This window comes from Paraphaeosphaeria sporulosa (genome assembly GCF_001642045.1).
Source record: "Paraphaeosphaeria sporulosa strain AP3s5-JAC2a unplaced genomic scaffold CC84scaffold_4, whole genome shotgun sequence".
NCBI lineage: Eukaryota > Fungi > Ascomycota > Dothideomycetes > Pleosporales > Didymosphaeriaceae > Paraphaeosphaeria > Paraphaeosphaeria sporulosa.
In genome coordinates, this window is record NW_017253363.1 from 1,177,847 (window position 1) to 1,198,018 (window position 20,172).

Genomic DNA, 20,172 nt, shown 5'->3' on the forward strand with positions numbered 1-20,172 from the left:
GTAAAACCTAACAATGATGCCCATAGTAACAAATTAATAATGAAGCAGCTACATTTGGACCGGTGTTCCTTTGTTCCACAGGAATTTCCACAACGTATGTCCCATTATGATAGGAGCTCACTGGCGGTGTTCGGATGGGTTTTGAGTTTTCGCTTGAATGTTACAAAGGAAAATGTGAAAGTTGAATTGAAGGGGAAAGTCGACAATTTTCCGGGGCTCCTTAGGTCCACCTGCGCCACACACCCAGCACCGCCACACTCAAGATTACCCATCTCCGTCCCTAACCAATCACATCCGCATCCCCCTACTCTAACCCCAACCAGCACACACCGAAATCACTACTTCATGGCACAGCACGCCTCACCCCTAACTCGCCAGCACGTATTTTGCATTGCATTACCAAACGCATCAGCCAACAAATCAAATCTACATGGCTTGACTTCACTTCGCTTTGCCTTACATCCACCACGTGTCATACAGCCTCGGAATCTGGGACGCTATTAATAGGTAGGTGTAGCGAGACAGCACGCCTACGACGTGCGTGTGTCGAGGAAGAATGTCTGCTGCCGTTGCGTTTGAACTTCGTCTGAACGTCTGTGGGACTTCGAAACGAAAACGAGGAACGAGGGGTTGCTGCGTTGCCGCGTTGGCGTTCCAGAACACATGCCGTGTCTCGAGTGCCCAAACGAAACCAGCCCGTGAAACGCAACGGCGATCGAATCGATGGGGATCATGGGACGGGGGGTGGCATGTTTAGTTTCGCCCCAGTGGGTGAAGCGTGGTCTGGATTGGACCTGGACTGGCGGGACGAAACGGCGCGGAGCCATGGCGAGGAACTGATCTGTGTGCCTGAGGCACGCATGGTCTGGGAGCTGTTTTCTGCTCCACTCCCGCTACTCCTGGGCCACGCACACGTGGAATGTCCGCACGCACCAGGCGGGCCAGGCTACAATTCCCAAGATTAATGCGAGGCGATACGCATCGACTATCGGCGCGCGTGTTGAGTCGCGTCTTCCAAGCTTATGTCATGGTGGACTGCCTAACTTCCGCCGCTCAATGCGTCTCGCGTCCACTCTCCAAGTCGAGCATTCAGCTCCAGCGCCACGCTCGCTGCCACGCTCGCCTCTGACATCACGTCCGACGCTTACCTTACTCTACTCCTCCATCTCCCGAAATTATCCCCGTATTCGCCTCTTAGTATACACCATTCACCAGCAATATAGACTTGGTGTACTTAGTGGGGAGAAGGTTAGTTTGCCGCGTGTTATACCATGGGTCGTGCACGTATAAGCACCGCGTTGGGTTACATGGTGTGCGGATCGGACGCCGGGCAAGATCGGCCAAGGCGCTGATCGTCATGTGGGAAAACGGGAGGCAGGCCCACGCGCGCCTGTCAGATGGCTGAAGGGGACGTCGCGTGCGAGCGGTGCGATCGTGATCAGAGCCTAAGTGGCGATCGATGAGGAAGGGGTATGTTCGGAGATTGTGACATGAGCATGGAGAGGGTGAGCGTGGTGAGCAAATTAAGACGAGCAGGACAAGACGCTACCGGACACAAGAAACATAATCAAGATGGATGGGATACGATTGGGATGATGTCGGTCTTGAAAGGCATGTGTATTTACAAAATTAAGTAGGTAGTAGTATGTAAGGTAATGCTTGCGCGCTTCGCTGCCGCGCTGTAGTATGCTAGCCAGCCATGCAGATGTGGTATCATGGAAAGACGCAACACCGTAAAATGCTCATGAATAGTCCCCTGGGGATAAGTGTGCAAAAATGATGAAAAACGCCGAAGCCTGTGCTGTGTGTGAGCCCGAGCTCGTGCCGTGTAGTGATGCTGCGTGTCTCCAAACGCCGTCCGTTTCGTTTCATGATGCTATGCTTAGGTGCTGTCTTCGCTTGTCGCCTCGCTCGTCGACGCTGAAGTCGAGGCCGACCCGTCAGACGGAAGCGGGCCCAGCGTCCATCGCCAGTCTCGCCTGCGTTTCCGCCGCCCTGCAACGGGTGTCTCGGGGCAGGAGTCGCTGTCTGACTCGGAAGAGTCGCGCTTGTCGCCCGTGCGTGGGCCTCTGGGACGGGGCGAGGTTTGCAGCGAGGCGAAGGAAGAGCTGGATGAAGATGATGGAATGGATAGCGTGAGTGAAGCGGTTGAAGCGGACTGCGTGTTGATTGGGAGAGTGGTGGTTTCTTCCGACTCTTCTGAAGAGGTGGTTGCCAGGGAGGCTATGGTTGAGACGGAGGAGGCAATGTCCGAATGCGCCAGTGTGTATTTTACTGTCTTGATCTCCTCTTCCAGAGGCGTGCGGAAAGACACGCGTTTCTCGGCCGGGAACAGCGGCCGTGCGGATGCCATCTTACGCGGGGCTGGGCCGTTGGAGAGGATGGAGCGGACGTTGTGCGGCTGCTTGTAGGGAATGATGAGTGCAGACGAGTCGGTAGAGGCGGAGGTGAGGGCGGACGAGAGGGTGGATGCTGAGCTAGGCGTGGATGCGCTGCTAGGTGCGTTGCAGCTGCTGTCTATGGACAGGCGCAGTTTGGATGGGCGACCAGTGGCCGGTGCTGCAGAGGCCGGGGGTGCATAGGCGTTGGAGAAGGTGTTGCGGGCGGTGGGCGAGACAGCACTGAGTGTGTCGAGACGCAGACTGGAGCCCTTTCCAAAGGTGCGGATTTGCTGGGTGTCGAGGCGGAGAGAGGGTCGCTGGGAGAGAGCGGGCTGCCGCGGGGTTAATATGGGCAGCTGGGTGGTGGTGGTGGTCATGATGTGGGCGGGCGGGTCTCGTGAACTGAGGGTGGGCGCCATGGAGTGTGATATAGTCGACAGCATCATGCGAGCAGATCGCGATGGCGCAGATAAGAGAGGTAGGGAGAGGCGTCAGCGCTGAGAGGGTCGGGTGGCTGCCGGGGGCACCTCGTGTTCTGCTTAGGGTTCGTATAGCTGGCTGCTGATGCCGGGGTGTGGTAGCGGGACGCGAGGGGCAGTCTTGATGGATCGAGGCCGGCGGGCAGCGTCGTTTATAACACGGTGCAGGGCAAGACGACGCGGGGGCTTGCGTGCTCCAGCGCACATGCAGACGCAGCCCGGCGTGCGGGCTGGTGGAGCGCAGGCGCGCAGTGACATTCGCCGGGGGCCCACCATACCAACGGGCGCTCCAAGAATAAACGACGGCAGTGCTATTTTGGAATCGCTGTGGCAAAGGTGGGCCGCTCGTGCTTGGCCCGCCCGCCGTAGCGCAGATCACAGCGACTGGCAGCGAGCAGCCTGGCGTGCGTTATTGCCAATAGCGACGCGCGCCCGCTGCACCCACTGCTTGGCGCCCGCTGCGTTTCGCATTTCGAGGGCGCTTCTGTTCCAGCGCGCACGTCTCGACAGCGCGACGCGTGTCTGCGTCCCAGCATCAACCCGCCTGCCCTCGCCTTTGCCCTCGCCGGGCTGCCCTGTGGACCTCGCCCGCCCGCCATGGACTCCCGCCAGCGGCACCCGCAGCGAAGGAAGAGGCTCAAGCGGCCCCTCGACTCCATCATCATCCACTTTGTAAGCACAGACCCCAGCTGCACTGCCTGTCCTCGCAGTGCATGCCAGCTGATGATACGCCAAAAGCCCCGAGCCTCACGCATCGTCGTAATCGCGACGCCGGCCGGCCCTACCTTCTGAACGAGCCGAGCTTGCTAACCACCTCTGGCGCCTCGACAGGACTATGTATGCACTGCTGCCATTCACGAGGCGCACCCAGTCCGGCCTAGCTTACTCATGCCGAGGTAGGACGCCTTCTACGCCAGCGTCATCGAGGCTGAAACGCCCTCGCTGCGAACGCGGCCGCTGGCGATACAGCAGAAACAAATCGTCGTCACTTGCAACTACGAGGCACGCCGGAGAGTATGACTTCCTTCGTACCACCCCTGTCGCGTCAGCCAACTGCGCGAATTGCAAACTTCGGATCGTAGCAAGGCCGACTCGCGATCCTTCCAGCCTACGTGTGCCACTTCGGGCTATCCAAGCGAACGCCCATTGTGTGCTCCCTCGTTACCATCGCTCCGTATTCTTTACGCGAGTCAGCCGCTGACCTTTTCAGGGCTTGTACAAACTGCAGCTCATCAAAGAAGCAAAGAAATTGTGTCCAGACGTCGTCATCGTGCTCGGCGAGGACCTGACGCAGTTTCGCAACGCCTCAAAGGAGCTCTATGCCTTTCTTCGGTCCTTTTCGTGGAATTCCCGTTGCGAGAGGTTGGGCTTCGACGAGGTAGGCGCATTTCTACGGAACAATCCGTAAGCTTCCTGCGCTCGGCGCCGCCATTTTGAATTCCCCGCGCTCTCGTCCGTACTGCACGACTATCCTCGTCCAGGTCCGCACGGCACCAGGATAAGCGAATACTAACATGTGTCCCAAAGGTTTGGATGGACGTGACCGATATGGTAAATTATAATCTGGAACTCTTGAACCCGACGGATTTGACGTCTTCCTTTTTCTGTCTCTCCAAATCCGACCCATCGATCGGTTTTACTTTCGATGCCTCAAAGGTGGCTGGCCAGACATATCCGGTACAAGTGGATACCTCACCAGGTAAGAGCGGTCGAATTCCATTTCGAGTCTTTGTTCCAGGAGCCGAGTACTCAATAATTGCATCATCTACCCTGCCCGACACTGCGTATACAAAAGCTTCGCACGGCACAGCTCAGCTGCTGCGTGGGTTATGCTCTTCGCAGAACATTCTGTTTTGAATGTTCCAAGGAGACAGTCCGAAGCCTCCAATCCTGCGCTCGGTTGTGGTGTTCGTTTAAACCCGCACATCATCAGCCTTACCACGCCGCAAGAGCTAGGACGGCTACACCGTTCACGTGGACACTGCTCTCGATACGGCATGAAAGCGAGTGACCCAATCGCATTGACCAGGTCATATAATTCTTGACTCAGAGCCCAACACGCATTGCCGCTGGCGCGGATAAGGTGGGGTCGAGATGCAAAATAAGCGCCGTGCGAGATCCGCACTCGCGGAAACAACTCTACAAGCCTCGCAGCGGCCGTACGCCTTAGGCCAGTCTCCGTGGTTGCAGATTGCGGGGCGGCCGTTGTCTCATCAGAGCGCTAACGTATCGCAGATGGCCCGTCAAATTTATTGCGCATGCGTCTTATACTTGGCAGTCATCTTGCCCATTATCTCCGTGAACGACTTGCGTCAGAGAAAGATCACACCTGCACCGCCGGCATCTCGACAAACAAGCTTCTTTCAAAGCTAGTGGGAAACGTACATAAGCCTAATGATCAGACTACTCTGTTTCCGCCCTACAACTCTGAAGACGGTCAGGATAACGTCACCTCGTTTATAGATAGCCACGAAGTCGGGAAGATCCCTGGCATTGGCTTCAAAACCGCATTGAATTTGCGCGCGCTTGTGCTGCAGAGACCAGCAAAGTTTGATCAAGGTTTAGTTTACGGTGGCACCAAAGAGAAGGTGCTCGTTGGTGACGTGAGAAAGGTCCCTGATATTGGACCAGAAGCGCTTGAGCAGATTCTCGGAGGCACGGGCGCACCACATGGTATCGGCGCTAAAGTATACGGCTTACTCTTTGGAATTGATGACAGTGAAGTTGGACAGGCCCGTGACGTGCCTACTCAGATCAGCCTGGAAGACAGCTACATCCGCCTCGATACTATTTCTGAAGTAAAGAAAGAGCTGCTACTGCTGTCAAAGAGCCTGCTGCGGCGGATGCATGCTGACCTCTTAGAGGAAGACGAAGATGCACTTGCTTCGGCCAGGACGATTACTGACTCTGCAGAACCGACGGAAACTCCTACGAAGCGCTGGATGGCCTTTCCAAAGACACTGCGGCTTACGACTAGGCCACGTCCTCCAAAGAACCCAGACGGCAGTCACAACCGCTCGTTTGCCCGTATATCTCGTTCAGGACCAATGCCTAACTTCGTCTTCACCTTGAAGGACGACGTCGATACAATAGCCGAGCGCTTAGTTGCAGAGGCCCTCTTACCGCTGTTTCGGAGACTGCACCCAGAAAGGAGCGGTTGGAACCTTAGCTTGGTCAATGTTGCAGCAACAAATATGGTAGACGCAGCAAGTGAAAAGGGAGGCGTGGGGCGCGACATCAGCAAAATGTTCAAGCGTCAAGACCAAGTATTGAAAGGCTTCAAGGTCACGGATTCGGATGATGTCGTTCCGGTTATGTCAAGAGCAGCGTATGAGGTGATGAACACCGCAGTCTATAGTGACCAGACCGGAGTCGTCGATACGAATGTACACGACCTGAAGAATGCTAGAGGGGGCTCGGAAGACCTCCCTACTCCATCCCAAGAGGCCACCATTGCCACGCAAGATCACTGGGAGTCAGAAGACGAAGAAATGCTAGACGAGGATAGGTACGCTTGCGACGAGTGTGGCGCGGTGATGCCCCTCTTTGCCATGGGCGCGCATGCGCGATGGCACTCCGATTCATAGTCTTCCAGCCATTGCAGTATCGATTCGATAAAAGATATTAGGATACCCACTCCACTCCACTCCGCTCCGGGGTCGATGCCTCTACAATTTAGATTTTACAGATGCATGCTAGCCAGCTTTACTATCGATAGTGTAAGGGACGCCTCTTGTGGCGTGGGGTCAGCGACAGCTGTTCGCTTGCGTAGCTTCCGCGTGGCCCCTACGCCTAATTTTGGAACAGGAGAATTGAGTCATGGTTTTTCTTTCTTTACAAAAAGTAGTGATGCTCGACTGCGCCTTGGAGACTTAAGTCGGAGTTGCCATCGTGACCTGTGGTGTCTGCTGCGACTCTTGCACCTTTTAGGTGTCGTAGATTGCTCGGGGACCAGGGGTCTCGCAAGCCTATCCTACCTTGGCAATATACCGGGGTAACTAAGCCTCGCCACGAAGACTTTCACTCTTTAACTCGGGGGTATAAGTGTACAATAAGACCGTAGCATAGAGATCTTCCTTGATTGAAGACTACTTCCTGTGGTGTTGACTACAGTTGTCGGCAGCCGAGAGGTGCGCGCCAGCTTCCATTGGCTTTCGAGAATGCGGGAGAAGCCGCCCAAACCACTTCGAGCAGCCTCGGCAAGTGCCCACGGCGCCTGGGTCCGCCACTACTGCATGTGAACCTCTTATGTAGACGCACCTTGACGTAGCAACTATCCAACAAACCACCGTTATCGCACGACTGCCTACCGTCTGACCTCCTACACGTATAATGCCATCGTTGGCATAGAGTGGAACATCGCGCGACCACAATTGACTGCGCAACATGCCTGGATCATCGCGCCTCCCCGTCAGTCTCCGCGAGACTTTCAACGCGCGCACTCGCTCGGTTAGGGGCCAGCAGTTGGCGGCGCTGAACGTGGACTTGTATGTCTCGATGGATCAAATGGCGATGCGCGCATGCTAATTTGATCTCCCACAGGCTGCGGAACATTGTTTTCCTGCTCTTCGTTCTACGATGGACGCGCAAGCTCTTCTACCAGCTTAAAGGTCGTGGAATCACCGGATCCATTGTCGACGTGTATACCTCGACCCGCCGCACCCTCTATGGCGTCTTCCTGCAACTCCCGGGCGTCCGCACAAAGGTCGCGACGCAGGTGGCCGAGTCGATTCTGAAGCTTGAGCGCAAGCTGGTGCCTTCTGGCCCCGGCGTTGAGCGCATCACATCACTACCGGCTGAAGGATGGAGCGAAGAGGATGTACGGAAGAAGCTGGATGAGCTTGCACAGATGGAGCACACGAGGTGGGAGGACGGAAGAGTCAGCGGAGCGGTATACCACGGTGGTGACGAGCTGATGCGCCTGCAGACTGAGGCGTTTGGCAAGTTTACAGTTGCGAACCCGATCCATCCGGACGTGTTCCCCGGGGTGAGGAAGATGGAGGCAGAGATTGTGGCCATGGTACTGTCGCTCTTCAATGCGCCTGAGGGTGCCTGCGGAGTCACCACTAGCGGCGGCACAGAGTCCATCCTCATGGCATGCCTGTCTGCACGCAACAAGGCATATCACGAGCGCAGCGTTACCGAGCCCGAGATGATCCTACCGGAGACGGCACACACGGCTTTCCGTAAAGCGTGTGAATACTTCAAGATCAAGATGCACTTGGTAGCATGCAAAGCGCCCTCATACAAGGTCGACCTGCGTGCTGTCTCGCGCCTCATCAACCCTAACACGATTCTACTTGTCGGCTCTGCCCCTAACTTCCCCCACGGCATCATCGACGACATCTCGGGACTCTCACGGCTGGCGCACAAGAAGAAGCTCCCGCTGCACGTCGACTGCTGCCTCGGCTCCTTCATCATCCCCATGCTCCCCAAGGCCGGCTTCGACTTTGAGCCGTTCGACTTTAAGCTTAAAGGCGTAACCAGCATCTCCTGCGACACGCACAAGTACGGCTTCGCACCCAAGGGCAACAGCACCGTCCTCTACCGCTCCGACGTCTACCGCAAGTACCAGTACTTCATCAGCCCCGACTGGTCCGGCGGCGTTTACGCGTCTCCCTCGATCGCGGGTTCCCGTCCCGGCGCCCTCATCGCAGGGTGCTGGGCGTCCCTCGTCAAGCAAGGCCAAAACGGCTACATCGACGCCTGCCACAAGATCGTCGGCAGCATGAAGCAAATCGAGTCCGCGATCCGCGAGCGCCCCGAGCTTTCCGCCGATTTGAAGGTTATCGGCCGCCCGCTCGTCTCCGTCGTCGCGTTCCTTAGCCCAACGCTCGACATCTACGACATCGCCGACGGTATGAACGCAAAGGGCTGGCATCTCAATGCCTTGCAGTCTCCACCCGCCATTCATATCGCTGTCACGCTGCCGATTGTCGCGGTTGCGGATAAGCTTGTGGCTGATCTTGTCGAGGTGGTGGAGGGCGTGAAGGATGAGGAGAGGAAGAGGATTGCGGAGGGGAAGGGGGCGAAGGGTGCGGTCAAGGGGGATACCGCGGCGTTGTATGGGGTTGCGGGGAGTCTGCCGAATAAGAGTGTGGTCGTAGATCTGGCGAAGGGGTTTTTGGATACGTTGTATAAGGCGTAGGACTGGAGAAGGGGACGACGGCGTTTGATAGCGTTTTGGTATTGGTATGGACAGGGTTATGGAATTATATTATCATGAGGCTGTCTTGATTGAAGTGTATGCATTATGTGTATGACCTGCGTCTTGGAGCAACGTGAAGACCGGACATGCACTTAGGCCTTCAATTGTTTGAAAGGCTAGCGCGATACTTGACCCTGTGATGACTCAAGGTATTTTAAGTGTGGTGAACTTACACTTGATACTGTAGCGACCGCGTTCTCGGCCGACGTTCACGCACGAGCACGGTTCCCAGCGAAACAGCAAGTCAACCGAGAGCCCAGATAAGTTATCAAAGAACGCCAGCATACGGAGAATATGAAAGGCGCTCACAAATATGCTAAAGCCACGTGCAAAAGACCCTGCAGACAAATCGCGAAGGCGCGTTTGAGCACTGCGCTAGTCCCTTCCGGGTAAGTGCGACGACGTCACAGCGACACGATGATTGTGATGTTGGGCAGCTACCTCGATTTCAGTGCAGGAACCACTGACCCACCATGTCTGCGCGTGCCTGTCTTCTGCTGTGGTTTTGGTGACCTCCCTCCCCGCTACATCACGCACCGCGCAGCATTCGTTCGCAACGCATATGATTCTGCCACTACTGCTTGAAGGTGCATCTTACTGAGGCCGCTCGCTAACTAGTCGAACGCTCCCCATGGCGTCGGGTCACATTTCATACACCTCTCCGGGCGCAGACTCGGGCGCGTCTTCGTCTCCCGGCTCCGATCCGAAGAACAATCTGACCACCTCTGACGACACCACAGAGATAGTTCACCATAGCAAGCACGAAAAGACCTTCGAAGACGCAACGCAGGCGCTTGCCGATGCTGCAGCTAACTCGAAGCTGGCACAGAAAGTTAGGCATAGAGACCCTGTCGAGGCTATAGACAAGCCGACGCAGGACTTTCGGCGGAAAAGAACGAGCTCGGCGGGATCCGTGGGAAGCATTCATAAAGAGAAGGATGATGGAAGGCATGATTCGGCGGGTTTGGGTACGATGGAATTGAGGCCATTGACACCGGCTAATGATTTGGTGAGGGCATCGGAGGGCTCGAGCGGATCCACCGATATTGTTGGAGAATCGTCGGCGTCGAGTCGTCGGGAACGAGATGGGGGAGATGACGAGGGTGCTGTGGTCTCGGAGCCGCAGTTCCGCAAAGAATCTATCTTTAGAGATGAGCAGAGGAAAGAAAGGGAGGCCAGGGAGAGCATTGTCGATCCGAAAGAGGTATCAGACGCGAAAGCGAAGGGTTCGAAGCTGGGGACACCGGAAGAGAAGGGGGCAGCAGGCGATGCGACAGAAACAGAACCTCTTCTTCGACCGGAAGATAGTGCAGAAGAAATGACTGGTCAAGCAGAGCAACAGCACACAACTCCCTGGTACGTTCCATTACGAAATAAGCTGTAGTCCCTGGCCAGAAGTTTCAGTATACTATGGACACTTGTTCCTAGGTTGGCTCTGCGCATGGTTTTGACTACATGCAGCAGTAGCATGCACTAACTCGCTTGCTTAGTGCCGTTGCGTCACCCTTTGATAGTCCGGCACCCGGAAAACTCCACAGGGCACTTCGATTCATCTGTGCCATATTCGAGAAGTTTGACCCGATAGTATGGCGCAGGTCGTTCCGATTTTACGAGATATGCGATTTTCCATCAACCCCTGACATTATCCGAAGAACCTGCCAGGACGTGCTCGCAAGAGAATGGACGAGACATGTCCCTCTTTTCACTTTCCTTCAGCCTGCACCTCCGGCGTTGACGGCGGCTAAAAGACTTGAGTCTGTCATTCGCGAAGTGTGCGACAAAGATCCGGAACGCAATTTGGAGATCTACGAATTTTGTGCTGGGAGTAGTGGGCCCACACCAACGTTCGAGAGACTGATCAATCAGCATCGCGTGAACATGAAAGAACCTCCGATTCGCTTTACGATGTCTGATCTTTACCCGAATCGAGAGGCCTGGGATGGACTGATGGGAACCTCCGAATGGCTTAGTCTTGAGTATGATCCTGTCAATGCGATCAGCCCGCCTCCAAAAGCCATGAGCCTGGGCTTAGCTCTCAACAAGCAGCCGAATGAACAGTGAGTGATATCTTCCTAGTAAGGTCTCCGACTGACGTCGTGTAGCAACAACACAGACAGGAGGCGTGTCTTCAGACTCTTCAACTGTTCATTTCACCACTTTGACGATGAACTCGCCCGCAAAATAATGGAGAGCACAATGGAGACTTCCGACGGGTTTGCCATTATCGAACTCCAAGATCGTCGGGCAGGCATGCTCTTGATGATGCTCGGTAATGTCTTTTTCGTCATTCCCCAAGTCATGGCCGCATGTAGATTACGTGAGCACTTTTCCTATGGCGTACCCAACATCTTTCTATATCCCCTCGCGTGGTTCGGCGCCGTCCTCACACTCACGTTCGATGGTTTTGTATCTTGCCTACGCACTCGCGAATTTGGAGAGTTCACGGAACTGGTCAAACGAGCCGCGCAAGACGAAGGTCCAGTTGTCATCAGGAGGCGATCCCAGGGCGACGAGCAACTTCAGGTGTACGATGTGCCATCGTGGGAGATACGATCTCACCCTAAGCTTCTGCATACGCTGCCTTTTGGATACGTGCGGATGATCACGGGTGTCCGGACGGTGCCTACCTAGAAGTTCGAGAATCCGAAGAGCACCCGTGAAATGAAGGAGGAATTGGCACAGGAGCTTGCTCGTCAGAACAAAGATCAAATTGCATCTCGCGGTGGTATCTCGAATACCCTAGAAGAAATAGCTGCAAAACAGATGGGAAGCACGGTTGCGAGTCCGGTTCTGGTGTCTCAGCTTCCGGTTCCCGAGGCATTTGCACGGCTTGATGAGGGCGGCAACCAAAGGGTTATCGAGGCGGTTCGTACCGCAGGTAATGGAAGGACTGTGGCGGGTCAGTTGGAGAAACCAACGGTGCCAGCTGTTCCGCAGAATTCGACGGTCGAGCAGAATACTGTGGCTGCACTGGTCGAGTGTACAGTACGGGAAATGCAGGCTAGACAGGCCAAGCAGCACGCACAAGATAAACAGGCCAATCGGCATGCACAAACTACGCAGACTACGCAAACTGTACAGACTACACAGCCTACGCAAGCGCGACGGCCGGGGCTAAGACTCGACCAGGAATTGTACCCGGAGGAGGATTCGCAGAATCTGCTGCGAGAGAACACGGATGAAGAGGACGGGGATGAGGAAGGGGCCTGGGAGGGGGAAGACAATGGCTACTAACAAGGTGGTGACAATGGCAAAGAGAGCTGTCGATGAGGATGCGGATGACATGAATATTAAAGCGTTGATGGCGTACTTTAGCGCTGGGTTTCTGGTGTAGCGTTCGTCTTTTTGACAGAGAGCACCAAAGGAAGACTTTGAGTACAATTGACTTCGATGATTGTCTGCCCTTCCCATGGCCCTGTGCTTGTGCTTTGGCGAAGCACTTCAGACTGTTGCGCTTACGGTAACCAGCTAAGGGGTTTATGGGTACGAAGGTCAAATCGTAGTGGTGAACTCATTTTACAGTACATAACGTTTTCAAGACTAGGAGGGAAAGCGAGGTGACGCCATTGACTCACTAGTATAAGCGAGCCCACTTTCATCTGCGAATTTTACGCATAGCCTAGTTTTTCCCCACTCCGATATATTTTCACGATCCAAAGTATCCCGCCTCTTTCGCACATTCTCATTGACGATATAATAATGCTATTCTTCGTGTTTATCATCAATAGTAAAGCAGTCGCTTTAGCTCACTTGGGAGAGCGCCAGACTGAAGCAATCCTTCCCTCACTGGTCGGCAAACTTCGGTTCAACTCGAATATCTGGAGGTACTGTGTTCGATCCACAGAAGCGACATTTTTTTCCACCCGCCCCCAGCATGGGGAGCGTGTGTGGGCGGCCAGTGGTGAGTAACCTGTACATACAACGAACGACACTGGCCAACGAACACACAATTGTGAAATGTCGTACGTGTTAACGTTAGGCTTTTTTTTTTTTTTCTGCAGCAATGTTATTACAATACATGTATATAACATAACGCATGGAAGATAGATTATTCAATTAGTACACTGGCAATTTGAACGCGTCCAACTCGTATCGCCACGTCTCTACACTCTTCTCATCCCACACGCAATCCGGCACCGTCGCATTCCCACTGTACACCGGCCTCAGCGGCCACATACAAATCCTCTGACTTTGCCCCTTATTTGCCCCCAGCGCCACCGTTGCATTGAGCATCTCCGGCGCGACACCACCCTCCACCCATGCGATCAGCTGCTGCATGCTCGTCTGGGGCCACCCGCCGTTCGGCTGCCCAGTGTTTGCGCCGCAGTGGCCGGCCCCGGGGACTAGGAAGAGGCGGTAAAAGGATTGGAGAGCAGTGGTTGAGTCGTTGTACGAGAGCGTGGGATGGAGGGTTGTGCGGACGGAGTCCCAGTAGTGCACGCTTGAGGCCGCGGGGATGGAGTCGTCGGATTCGCCATGGAAGTGGAGGATTTTGGCGCCTACAGGAATCACGTCAATATAATGCACTGCCAGGAAGGTTTCTGTGGTGGTAGCAGTGACTTACCCGATGCCTGGAACCGCGACAGATCCGGCCACGTCGTCTGCAGCGAGTCCTCGTACAGCTGCCACAAGCCGTATATCCAGTCCACCATGGTGTCGTACGTCACGCCCTCCAGACTCGTCAGCGTCGACGTGTCTTGCAGCCAGAGATACCGCGTCACGAACTCCCCGCCCAGCCCGCTGATGCTAAGCTCCCACTTGCCACTTGCGTTGTTGTACTTTGTCCGTGCGTCTGCGAAGGTCGCAGCGGGCTGGTAGGAGAAGTAGGCCTGGCGGCCTTGGAGGTCGTGCAGGCCGGAGAGGATGGTCGAAGCGACTGCGACAGCTTTCGCGCTGACGTTTCCTTTTTGCTCGGGCGTGGGTTGTCCTGCGCCGGGCCCGAACCCGCCGCCCCCTCCAGTGGAGGCAGCGCAGTAGTATGGCGTACCAATTGTGGAATTGATGTTGAATTTGAGCTTGCATAAGTCGGAGCGCGCAACGACGCCGTCTGTCTTTCCGTCGAGGGGATCGCAGAATTTGATGGTCGCGTTTACGATGGCTTGGAGTTCGCATGGCGGAGGGAAGTAGTTCAGAGTCTTCTCGACAACGTTGCTGTAGAGGTGCTGGATCTGCTGGTGCGCGTAGCGGAATGCGGGTGCTCCTATACTTGCGCCGTCGAGTTCTTCGAATCGTTGGACTTGCGACCAGCCTTCGCGGCCGCCTTGAAGCCGTTAGGACGCCGTATCATTGGAGCATTTGGAGTGTACCTACCTTCCGAACAACCTTGGTAGTACGCATACATCTTCGTGCCATTCTCGACAGCCATCAAATTCTTCGTAAAGGCCTTTCCCAAAACTGTCATCTCGTGGATCGCCTGGTACCCAAACATGTACACGTTCTCCCAGTTCACTGTTCCATTCGCCAGCAGAAAATGCGCGTCAGCCTGCGTATTGAAGCTGCCGAATCCTCCGTCTGTCAACCCTGCTATCGCGCCAATGCTCACACCGCCTGAGACCGACGAGGCACCAGAGTTGATAGCTAGACCTCCTCCGCCAGTGGCCAAGAAGCGGTTTTGAAAGGTTGACGGGTCGGGAGCGAAATACGCGACGTGCACGAGGTCGCCGCGACCATCGTGGGTGTAGGAGAACGTAATGTTGCAGTACGAGACTGCGGCATCGGGGTAGAACGTGTTGTCCTTGAGAGCAGAGTTTGAGGTCAAAGTGGTGATGACGGAGTTCTCATCGATCGTGATGCCTTGGTATGTGCCGGTAGCAGGCAACTTAGACGCAGCGTAGGAGGTTGTGCACAGCTCTTCCAGCGTCACTGCCGCGGCTGTGGAAAACCCGGCAGCGATCGTCAACGCAACATTGGGTCGCATATTCAATTTTGGCGGAGCGGGCCGTTGGAGGATTGCGACGAAACATTTTGTTGGCGAAACACGTTGATCATAAGTAGTCATACATGCCGTGCCTCAACCTCGTCCATTTCTTTCTTAGATGCATGTTTTAGTGAACGCGCGTTTCCTGCTCGATTGGGATGTACGATATGCAGACCTGCAATCTACATAGTGTAAACCTTACTTCCAGCGAAATAATCATCCAGGGCTCGCAGGCCTTATGTACGAATTTCCGGACTTTGTTGTGTGTCCGAGCGGGACAAACGCCAGGGTGGGAAAGTGACTTTGTACGATCGAAAAGTTTGGGTCACTCAGCAAGCAGCGCGTCCCTAGCGTGCAAGAGATTAGCGACGGAAGCACCGCGATCCTGGTGTGAACAGCGCTTGGCCAATCAATATGTTGGAGAGGATATCGGAGATCGTACAGCTTGGGCAGGTGAATCTCACGATCGCATTTGATGTCATCGGGCATTCTAAATGTCTGAACAAGGTACGTTTCTTGCTCACCCATTCTCGCCGCTTCGAACAACGCCAATTTTCCACGCGATTACTGAATGCAAGAACAACCGTACCCAAAGATTGCCTCGTGATGTGCACTAAGCATCGATCAGGTTTGAGCGATTCTCAGTCGCTGCCGCCGACCAATACTTGACTGGCAAGTCTACCAATCAGATACTTCAACCGCGAAGAAGACACATTCTGGTCATATAAGGTCAGGACCCAGGTCGCGCGTGTTGTCAGTATTCGTCTGAGAGCAATGTCTCTCTTAGGCTCTCCGCTTGTTCCTGCGGTCTCCGTCTGTCTCGGGAGTTGCCTCTGCGTCTGCTTCATCATCCGCCGCGCTTGTAGTGTTCTTTCCTCTCTTGCGCTTCTTCTTCTTTGTCTTGATCGCGACCTGTTCACAACTGCCTTCAATACCAGTGCCATACGCTTCCTGCACACCGCTCCGGCTGTCGTCCTGCTCATTCCCTTTGCTTTCTCTCCTCTGCTTCCCCGCCTCTGCCCTACTCTCCCTCACCATCTTCTCATACTCCTCGGTCCTCCGCATATTCTCCACCTTCGTCATGACCTTCCAATTTTCCGGCTTTCCACTTGCCCTCCACTTGCTCCACTGATCCTCATGCATGACATTTCCGCTCAGCACCACGAACGCACAGCTATTATACAGCATATGCACCGCCTGCACGGGCAGCCACTTCGCTCTTAGCTGTCCGTGTTCTTTGAGCCAGTGCGCGACTTTGGCGGGCGTCTTGCATAGGTGCCGAATGTGCGGTTCGACGTAGATTGTGCGTTGGTCCCAGAAGCTGAGGCCTGAGTCGTCGACGGTAGAGAAGGACTTTGGCGGGACGAAACGAGCAGGATAGGTGGAGGGGCGGCGGCGGACGTAGAAACCTGAGGGAGAGATATCCAGGCTTGGGCTGGAGACGTTTTGGAGGGCCTGCCGGAGGAGAGCTTGAGTTGCTTGCGGCTTCAAGGTTGAGATGTTGTGGTGTTCGAGGATGGCTGTGAGATGGATATATTTCTCTCCTTCGTCGACTGTCCTATACCGCTCGTCGAGCCATTTTGCCCCCAATTTATCTTGATGTGCATAGTCCGTGAATATTAACTCTATTCCAGAAACCAACTGGGCAAGATACTCCGAATTTGCTGTCGTGGTACTCGGCTTGGCACTCTTCGTGTCTTTTGCCGTCTCGATTACTCCTTCCATTTGAGCTGCAGGAGACGGTGCGGCGGAATCGGTGCTTGCATTCTGCATAGCCTGCACAAGCCCATCATCACTTGAAACTTCGATAGAGTCTGGACGTTGGGGCTGGTTTGGCTTTCGCTTTTGTGCCTCCTTGACGCCCTTGAGCCGGAGAGCGCGGGGAACGAACATTTTCGGAGTATGACTTGCCCATTAGGGTCTGGTGATAATGAGTTCGATAGGCGCAGTTCAACTAGAGTTCACGTGTCGGACGTTACGCTCCACATCTGGAGTGCTTAACGCGAAGTCACGTTGCAGGCCCACTTTATTTCCGTGTCAGTCTTGGCGCTTCCAACCTTGACATCACCACCACCTGTACCTTAACACGCGCACCAATTTCCTCCACACCTCCTCTCACACAAAACGTACACGCAAAACCACCACAATGCCCAAAGAAAAGAACTTTAATCCCGTGCAAGCCGCCAAGAAAGCCGAAAAAGCCAAAACCCTCAAAAAGCAAAAGGCCCAGCTCCAGACCCAGCGCACTGAGAAACTCGCCCGCCGCAACCCCGCACGCATTCAGCGCGACATCGACGCCCTCAAAGAAGCCGAGCAGACTGGGGCGCTTCGCCCCCACGAGCGCACGCGCCTCAATGAGCTCGAAAAGGACCTTGCTGCTGTGAATAAGGCGCGCGCGGCGCTGGGGGACAAGGCGCCGCAGTTCAAGCCGGAGAGGGACCAGAGGGATCAGAGGGATGGTGGGGGTGGACGGGGAGGAAGGGGTGGTGTGCTGGGGAAGAGGTCGAGGGATGGGGGGAGGAAGGGAAATGCGGACGACAGCAGCGATACGGATGCGGATGTGAGGCGAATTCCGATGCCGAGAGATACACCGCCACCGATACCGAAGCGTTATGGAGGTGATGCGCCGGCGGAGGAAAAGAAGCCCACACTCGTGTACGAAGCTGCGCCCCAGGTGCGCGATTTCAAGAAGGAGGTCACGTCGCGATTTATGCCTGCGGCTGTGGCGCAGAAGTTGAAGCTGGCGAAGGGAGAGGGAAGACTCTTGGAGCCCGACGAGTTCGACAAGCTACAGCAAGAGGGATACATGAATACGGCGAAGGAAGGTGAAGACAAGGCTGAGACTACCGAGGCTAAGGCTGAAGGTGAGGCAGACCCAGAGCTCGAGCAGTTCTTGCGAACACAAGAGATCAGAAACGCTGCGGAAGGCGCTGCAGAAGCTGCAGTACACGAGGCAGAATACGAGATGATGGCAGCCGAGAATCAAGGCGAGATAAAGAATCTAGAGGGTGAAAGCAGAGTGGCTGAGAACAAGCTACGACACGTTGAGATTGAGGAGGTGGAAGATGAGGGAGACTATTGAACTATGATACCCAGGACCGAATAAAGATACTTGTTATTTCCATACACCGAGAATACCGTGCCAATGTGGCAAAGCAATGAATGTGGCGGGTTACGAGAGTGAGACACACAAGCAGTACCGGCTTTTCACCATCATCAAAACGACGTGCGCAAGTAGTAAAGTGTGACAAATAAGATCACAGACAAGACTACCTGGTGCATGGGAGGAGCAAAGATTATTCTCACGACAAGTTTAGACCAGGCATATTCCCTTCGGGACGTGTCAACAAGATTTGTTGCATATGACAACCTGAAGCATCACAAGTGTACCAGAATCAAGGTTTGTATTCATGGATTCTCATTCATCGAAGCTTAGGCTATAGGGTATCGGATACAAATTCGGCCACAGGAGAAAAAGTGGAAGCCCCAAACTCATGCCATAATGTTCGTGTCATTGTCGAAGTGAAGTCAAAGACTCAGAGCACCCGCATCAAGCGAAGGCGCCTACTTCTTGTTGCCAGAGACGGCGTCCGAGACGGACTGGGCGGCGTTGCCGAGAGTCTCCTGGGCATTGGCGAGCATGCCCTGGCCCTGATTCTGGGCGCTGTCACCGCCGGAGCGGGTGGCGTCTCCGACTTTCTGGGTTGCGGACTTGTTGCCCTCTGCTTGATTGTTAGTGAGATATTCAGTGTGTGGTGGTGGGGTGGAACGTACCGGGCTGGACGGCAGAAGCAGCCTTGTCTCCAAGTCCGGAGACAGTCTCGCCGGCCTTGTCAAGAGTAGACTTCTGGGAGTCGGGGGTGACCTTCTCCTTGGCCTGCTCGCCGAGACCCTTGCGACTGTAAAGTGTTAGGAACAGAGTTGATGGTAGGTAACAAAGTGATGCATACCCGAAATCAGACATGTTGTTTGTTGGTGGGGGTGGTTGGTTGTTGTTGTTGGGGAAGTGTTTGTTGTTGAGGCGATGAGAGCGGATGAGTGTGATAAAGGGCAGGTCTCTAAGCGGCGGAAGAGTGCTTATATACAGGCAGAGGGGTAGTGGCACAGCAGCTAGGCAGGCGTGCCTGCAAACAGTGGACCGTCATCCGCACGTCATGGTGGTTGCTGTGCGGCAGTCACAAGTGAATGGCCGCACCTGGGCAAGTCTGAGAGTCTGGAGGCAGCCAAGTAAGCGCGTGCAAGCGTACGGAGCAGGACTGCGCTATTGGTCGATCAGGAAAATCGCAGATGCTAATGTCGCGCTTGGGAATGGGAAACTGCCTGAAATTCCATTGCGCCATGCATCTACCACCAAGAGCACCCCGCGACTGACGTCACACCCCGCGTCACGCACGTGCGACGCGCCGTGGAGGGGCAGTCGCGACGTGTCGTGCGACAACAACAAGGCAGATCAAGATAAACAGTGGAAATCCGTCCATGGGCCACAATAATGCGCTCATTCCCTTGCTTATCGCTACCCACTTCATGCTCGCTCCGAGCTCGCAACGACGGGCGTGAAGAAGTAACGCCACCGCACCCCTCTCCTCTCTCCACCAAACAACGCTACGTCTGCGCACTCAGTCCGCTTGTGGAATTGATCGACGATGCTCGCCGCCTCGGCTGCAATTCCGCGTATGCCGCCTGTGGGCGCTGCCCAGGCTGAGATGTGCGTGTCATTCGGTGAGGCGGAAGGTTGCAGTGTACCGCGTAACTTCAGCGGTATCCACTCAAGCGTCAGCAATAACGCCTCAACATCTCCGCATTCAATAGATAGATATCTGCCTATTCATTAGGAACTGCCTCATTCGGTTTCGGTACTATATGTACTTCTGAATCATCAGGACACCGTAGCGAGTACTTGTACTGAGACCGTTACCGTCAATCTCTCGTTGAACTCACAGCGCCATCTACGAGCGCTACCATTTGCACGTTCAAGATAAGGCTGCCTGAGAAGTCCGACTGTATGTACAAGAGCTGAACGTTCGATACCAGTCTATGGGATCACTTCCGAGCTGCAACCTAGAGTTCTGTTTGATGCTGCCAGGCCACAGTACTGGAAAAGGCTTTCTTGGCAGTGAACCTTCTTTAAGGCCTAACGAGGTGTCAACAGATGTCGGCGCAGCCGTGGGCCAATCTGAGACCCTGCTC

General features: G+C 54.8%; 9 protein-coding genes across 9 annotated transcripts; 5 read left to right on the top strand and 4 right to left on the bottom strand.

Annotated features, from left to right (window-relative positions):
- Window positions 1–1,586: 1,586 nt before the first annotated feature.
- Window positions 1,587–3,026, bottom strand: CC84DRAFT_1163259 (uncharacterized protein). Its single transcript, XM_018178217.1, has one exon. It carries the CDS (start codon window positions 2,798–2,800, stop codon window positions 1,883–1,885), a length of 918 nt encoding a protein of 305 aa, XP_018037350.1. The 5' UTR covers window positions 2,801–3,026; the 3' UTR covers window positions 1,587–1,882.
- A 431-nt stretch (window positions 3,027–3,457) lies between these two features.
- Window positions 3,458–6,591, top strand: CC84DRAFT_1195338 (DNA/RNA polymerase; the record flags this gene model as incomplete). The annotated part of the gene is made up of 6 exons (XM_018181403.1): window positions 3,458–3,532; window positions 3,692–3,697; window positions 3,761–3,874; window positions 4,071–4,238; window positions 4,388–4,559; window positions 5,096–6,591. The coding sequence occupies 6 exons, from the start codon at window positions 3,458–3,460 to the stop codon at window positions 6,445–6,447; spliced, it is 1,887 nt and encodes a 628-aa protein (XP_018037351.1). The 3' UTR covers window positions 6,448–6,591.
- A 548-nt stretch (window positions 6,592–7,139) lies between these two features.
- On the top strand, window positions 7,140–9,087 carry CC84DRAFT_1143200 (PLP-dependent transferase). The gene is made up of 2 exons (XM_018176401.1): window positions 7,140–7,347; window positions 7,403–9,087. Exons 1-2 carry the CDS (start codon window positions 7,247–7,249, stop codon window positions 9,006–9,008), a joined length of 1,707 nt encoding a protein of 568 aa, XP_018037352.1. The 5' UTR covers window positions 7,140–7,246; the 3' UTR covers window positions 9,009–9,087.
- Window positions 9,088–9,699: 612 nt separating this feature from the next.
- On the top strand, window positions 9,700–11,699 carry CC84DRAFT_1216000 (uncharacterized protein; the record flags this gene model as incomplete). Its single annotated transcript, XM_018182760.1, has 3 exons — window positions 9,700–10,424; window positions 10,559–11,125; window positions 11,171–11,699. The coding sequence occupies 3 exons, from the start codon at window positions 9,700–9,702 to the stop codon at window positions 11,697–11,699; spliced, it is 1,821 nt and encodes a 606-aa protein (XP_018037353.1).
- A 30-nt stretch (window positions 11,700–11,729) lies between these two features.
- Window positions 11,730–12,302, top strand: CC84DRAFT_1216001 (uncharacterized protein; the record flags this gene model as incomplete). The annotated part of the gene is made up of 1 exon (XM_018182761.1): window positions 11,730–12,302. The coding sequence occupies one exon, from the start codon at window positions 11,730–11,732 to the stop codon at window positions 12,300–12,302; it is 573 nt and encodes a 190-aa protein (XP_018037354.1).
- An 822-nt stretch (window positions 12,303–13,124) lies between these two features.
- CC84DRAFT_1143202 (tannase) lies at window positions 13,125–15,024 on the bottom strand (the record flags this gene model as incomplete). The annotated part of the gene is made up of 3 exons (XM_018176402.1): window positions 14,379–15,024; window positions 13,633–14,328; window positions 13,125–13,567 (listed from the first exon to the last, which is right to left on the bottom strand). The coding sequence occupies exons 1-3, from the start codon at window positions 14,983–14,985 to the stop codon at window positions 13,125–13,127; spliced, it is 1,746 nt and encodes a 581-aa protein (XP_018037355.1). The 5' UTR covers window positions 14,986–15,024.
- A 744-nt stretch (window positions 15,025–15,768) lies between these two features.
- On the bottom strand, window positions 15,769–16,878 carry CC84DRAFT_1186083 (uncharacterized protein; the record flags this gene model as incomplete). Its single annotated transcript, XM_018180838.1, has 1 exon — window positions 15,769–16,878. One exon carries the CDS (start codon window positions 16,876–16,878, stop codon window positions 15,769–15,771), a length of 1,110 nt encoding a protein of 369 aa, XP_018037356.1.
- Window positions 16,879–17,064: 186 nt separating this feature from the next.
- Window positions 17,065–18,295, top strand: CC84DRAFT_1241935 (uncharacterized protein). Its single transcript, XM_018184070.1, has one exon. The coding sequence runs from the start codon at window positions 17,132–17,134 to the stop codon at window positions 18,065–18,067; it is 936 nt and encodes a 311-aa protein (XP_018037357.1). The 5' UTR covers window positions 17,065–17,131; the 3' UTR covers window positions 18,068–18,295.
- Window positions 18,296–18,391: 96 nt separating this feature from the next.
- On the bottom strand, window positions 18,392–19,273 carry CC84DRAFT_1116999 (chaperone/heat shock protein-like protein Hsp12). The gene is made up of 3 exons (XM_018175476.1): window positions 18,936–19,273; window positions 18,760–18,884; window positions 18,392–18,707 (listed from the first exon to the last, which is right to left on the bottom strand). The coding sequence occupies exons 1-3, from the start codon at window positions 18,947–18,949 to the stop codon at window positions 18,550–18,552; spliced, it is 297 nt and encodes a 98-aa protein (XP_018037358.1). The 5' UTR covers window positions 18,950–19,273; the 3' UTR covers window positions 18,392–18,549.
- Window positions 19,274–20,172: the final 899 nt, after the last annotated feature.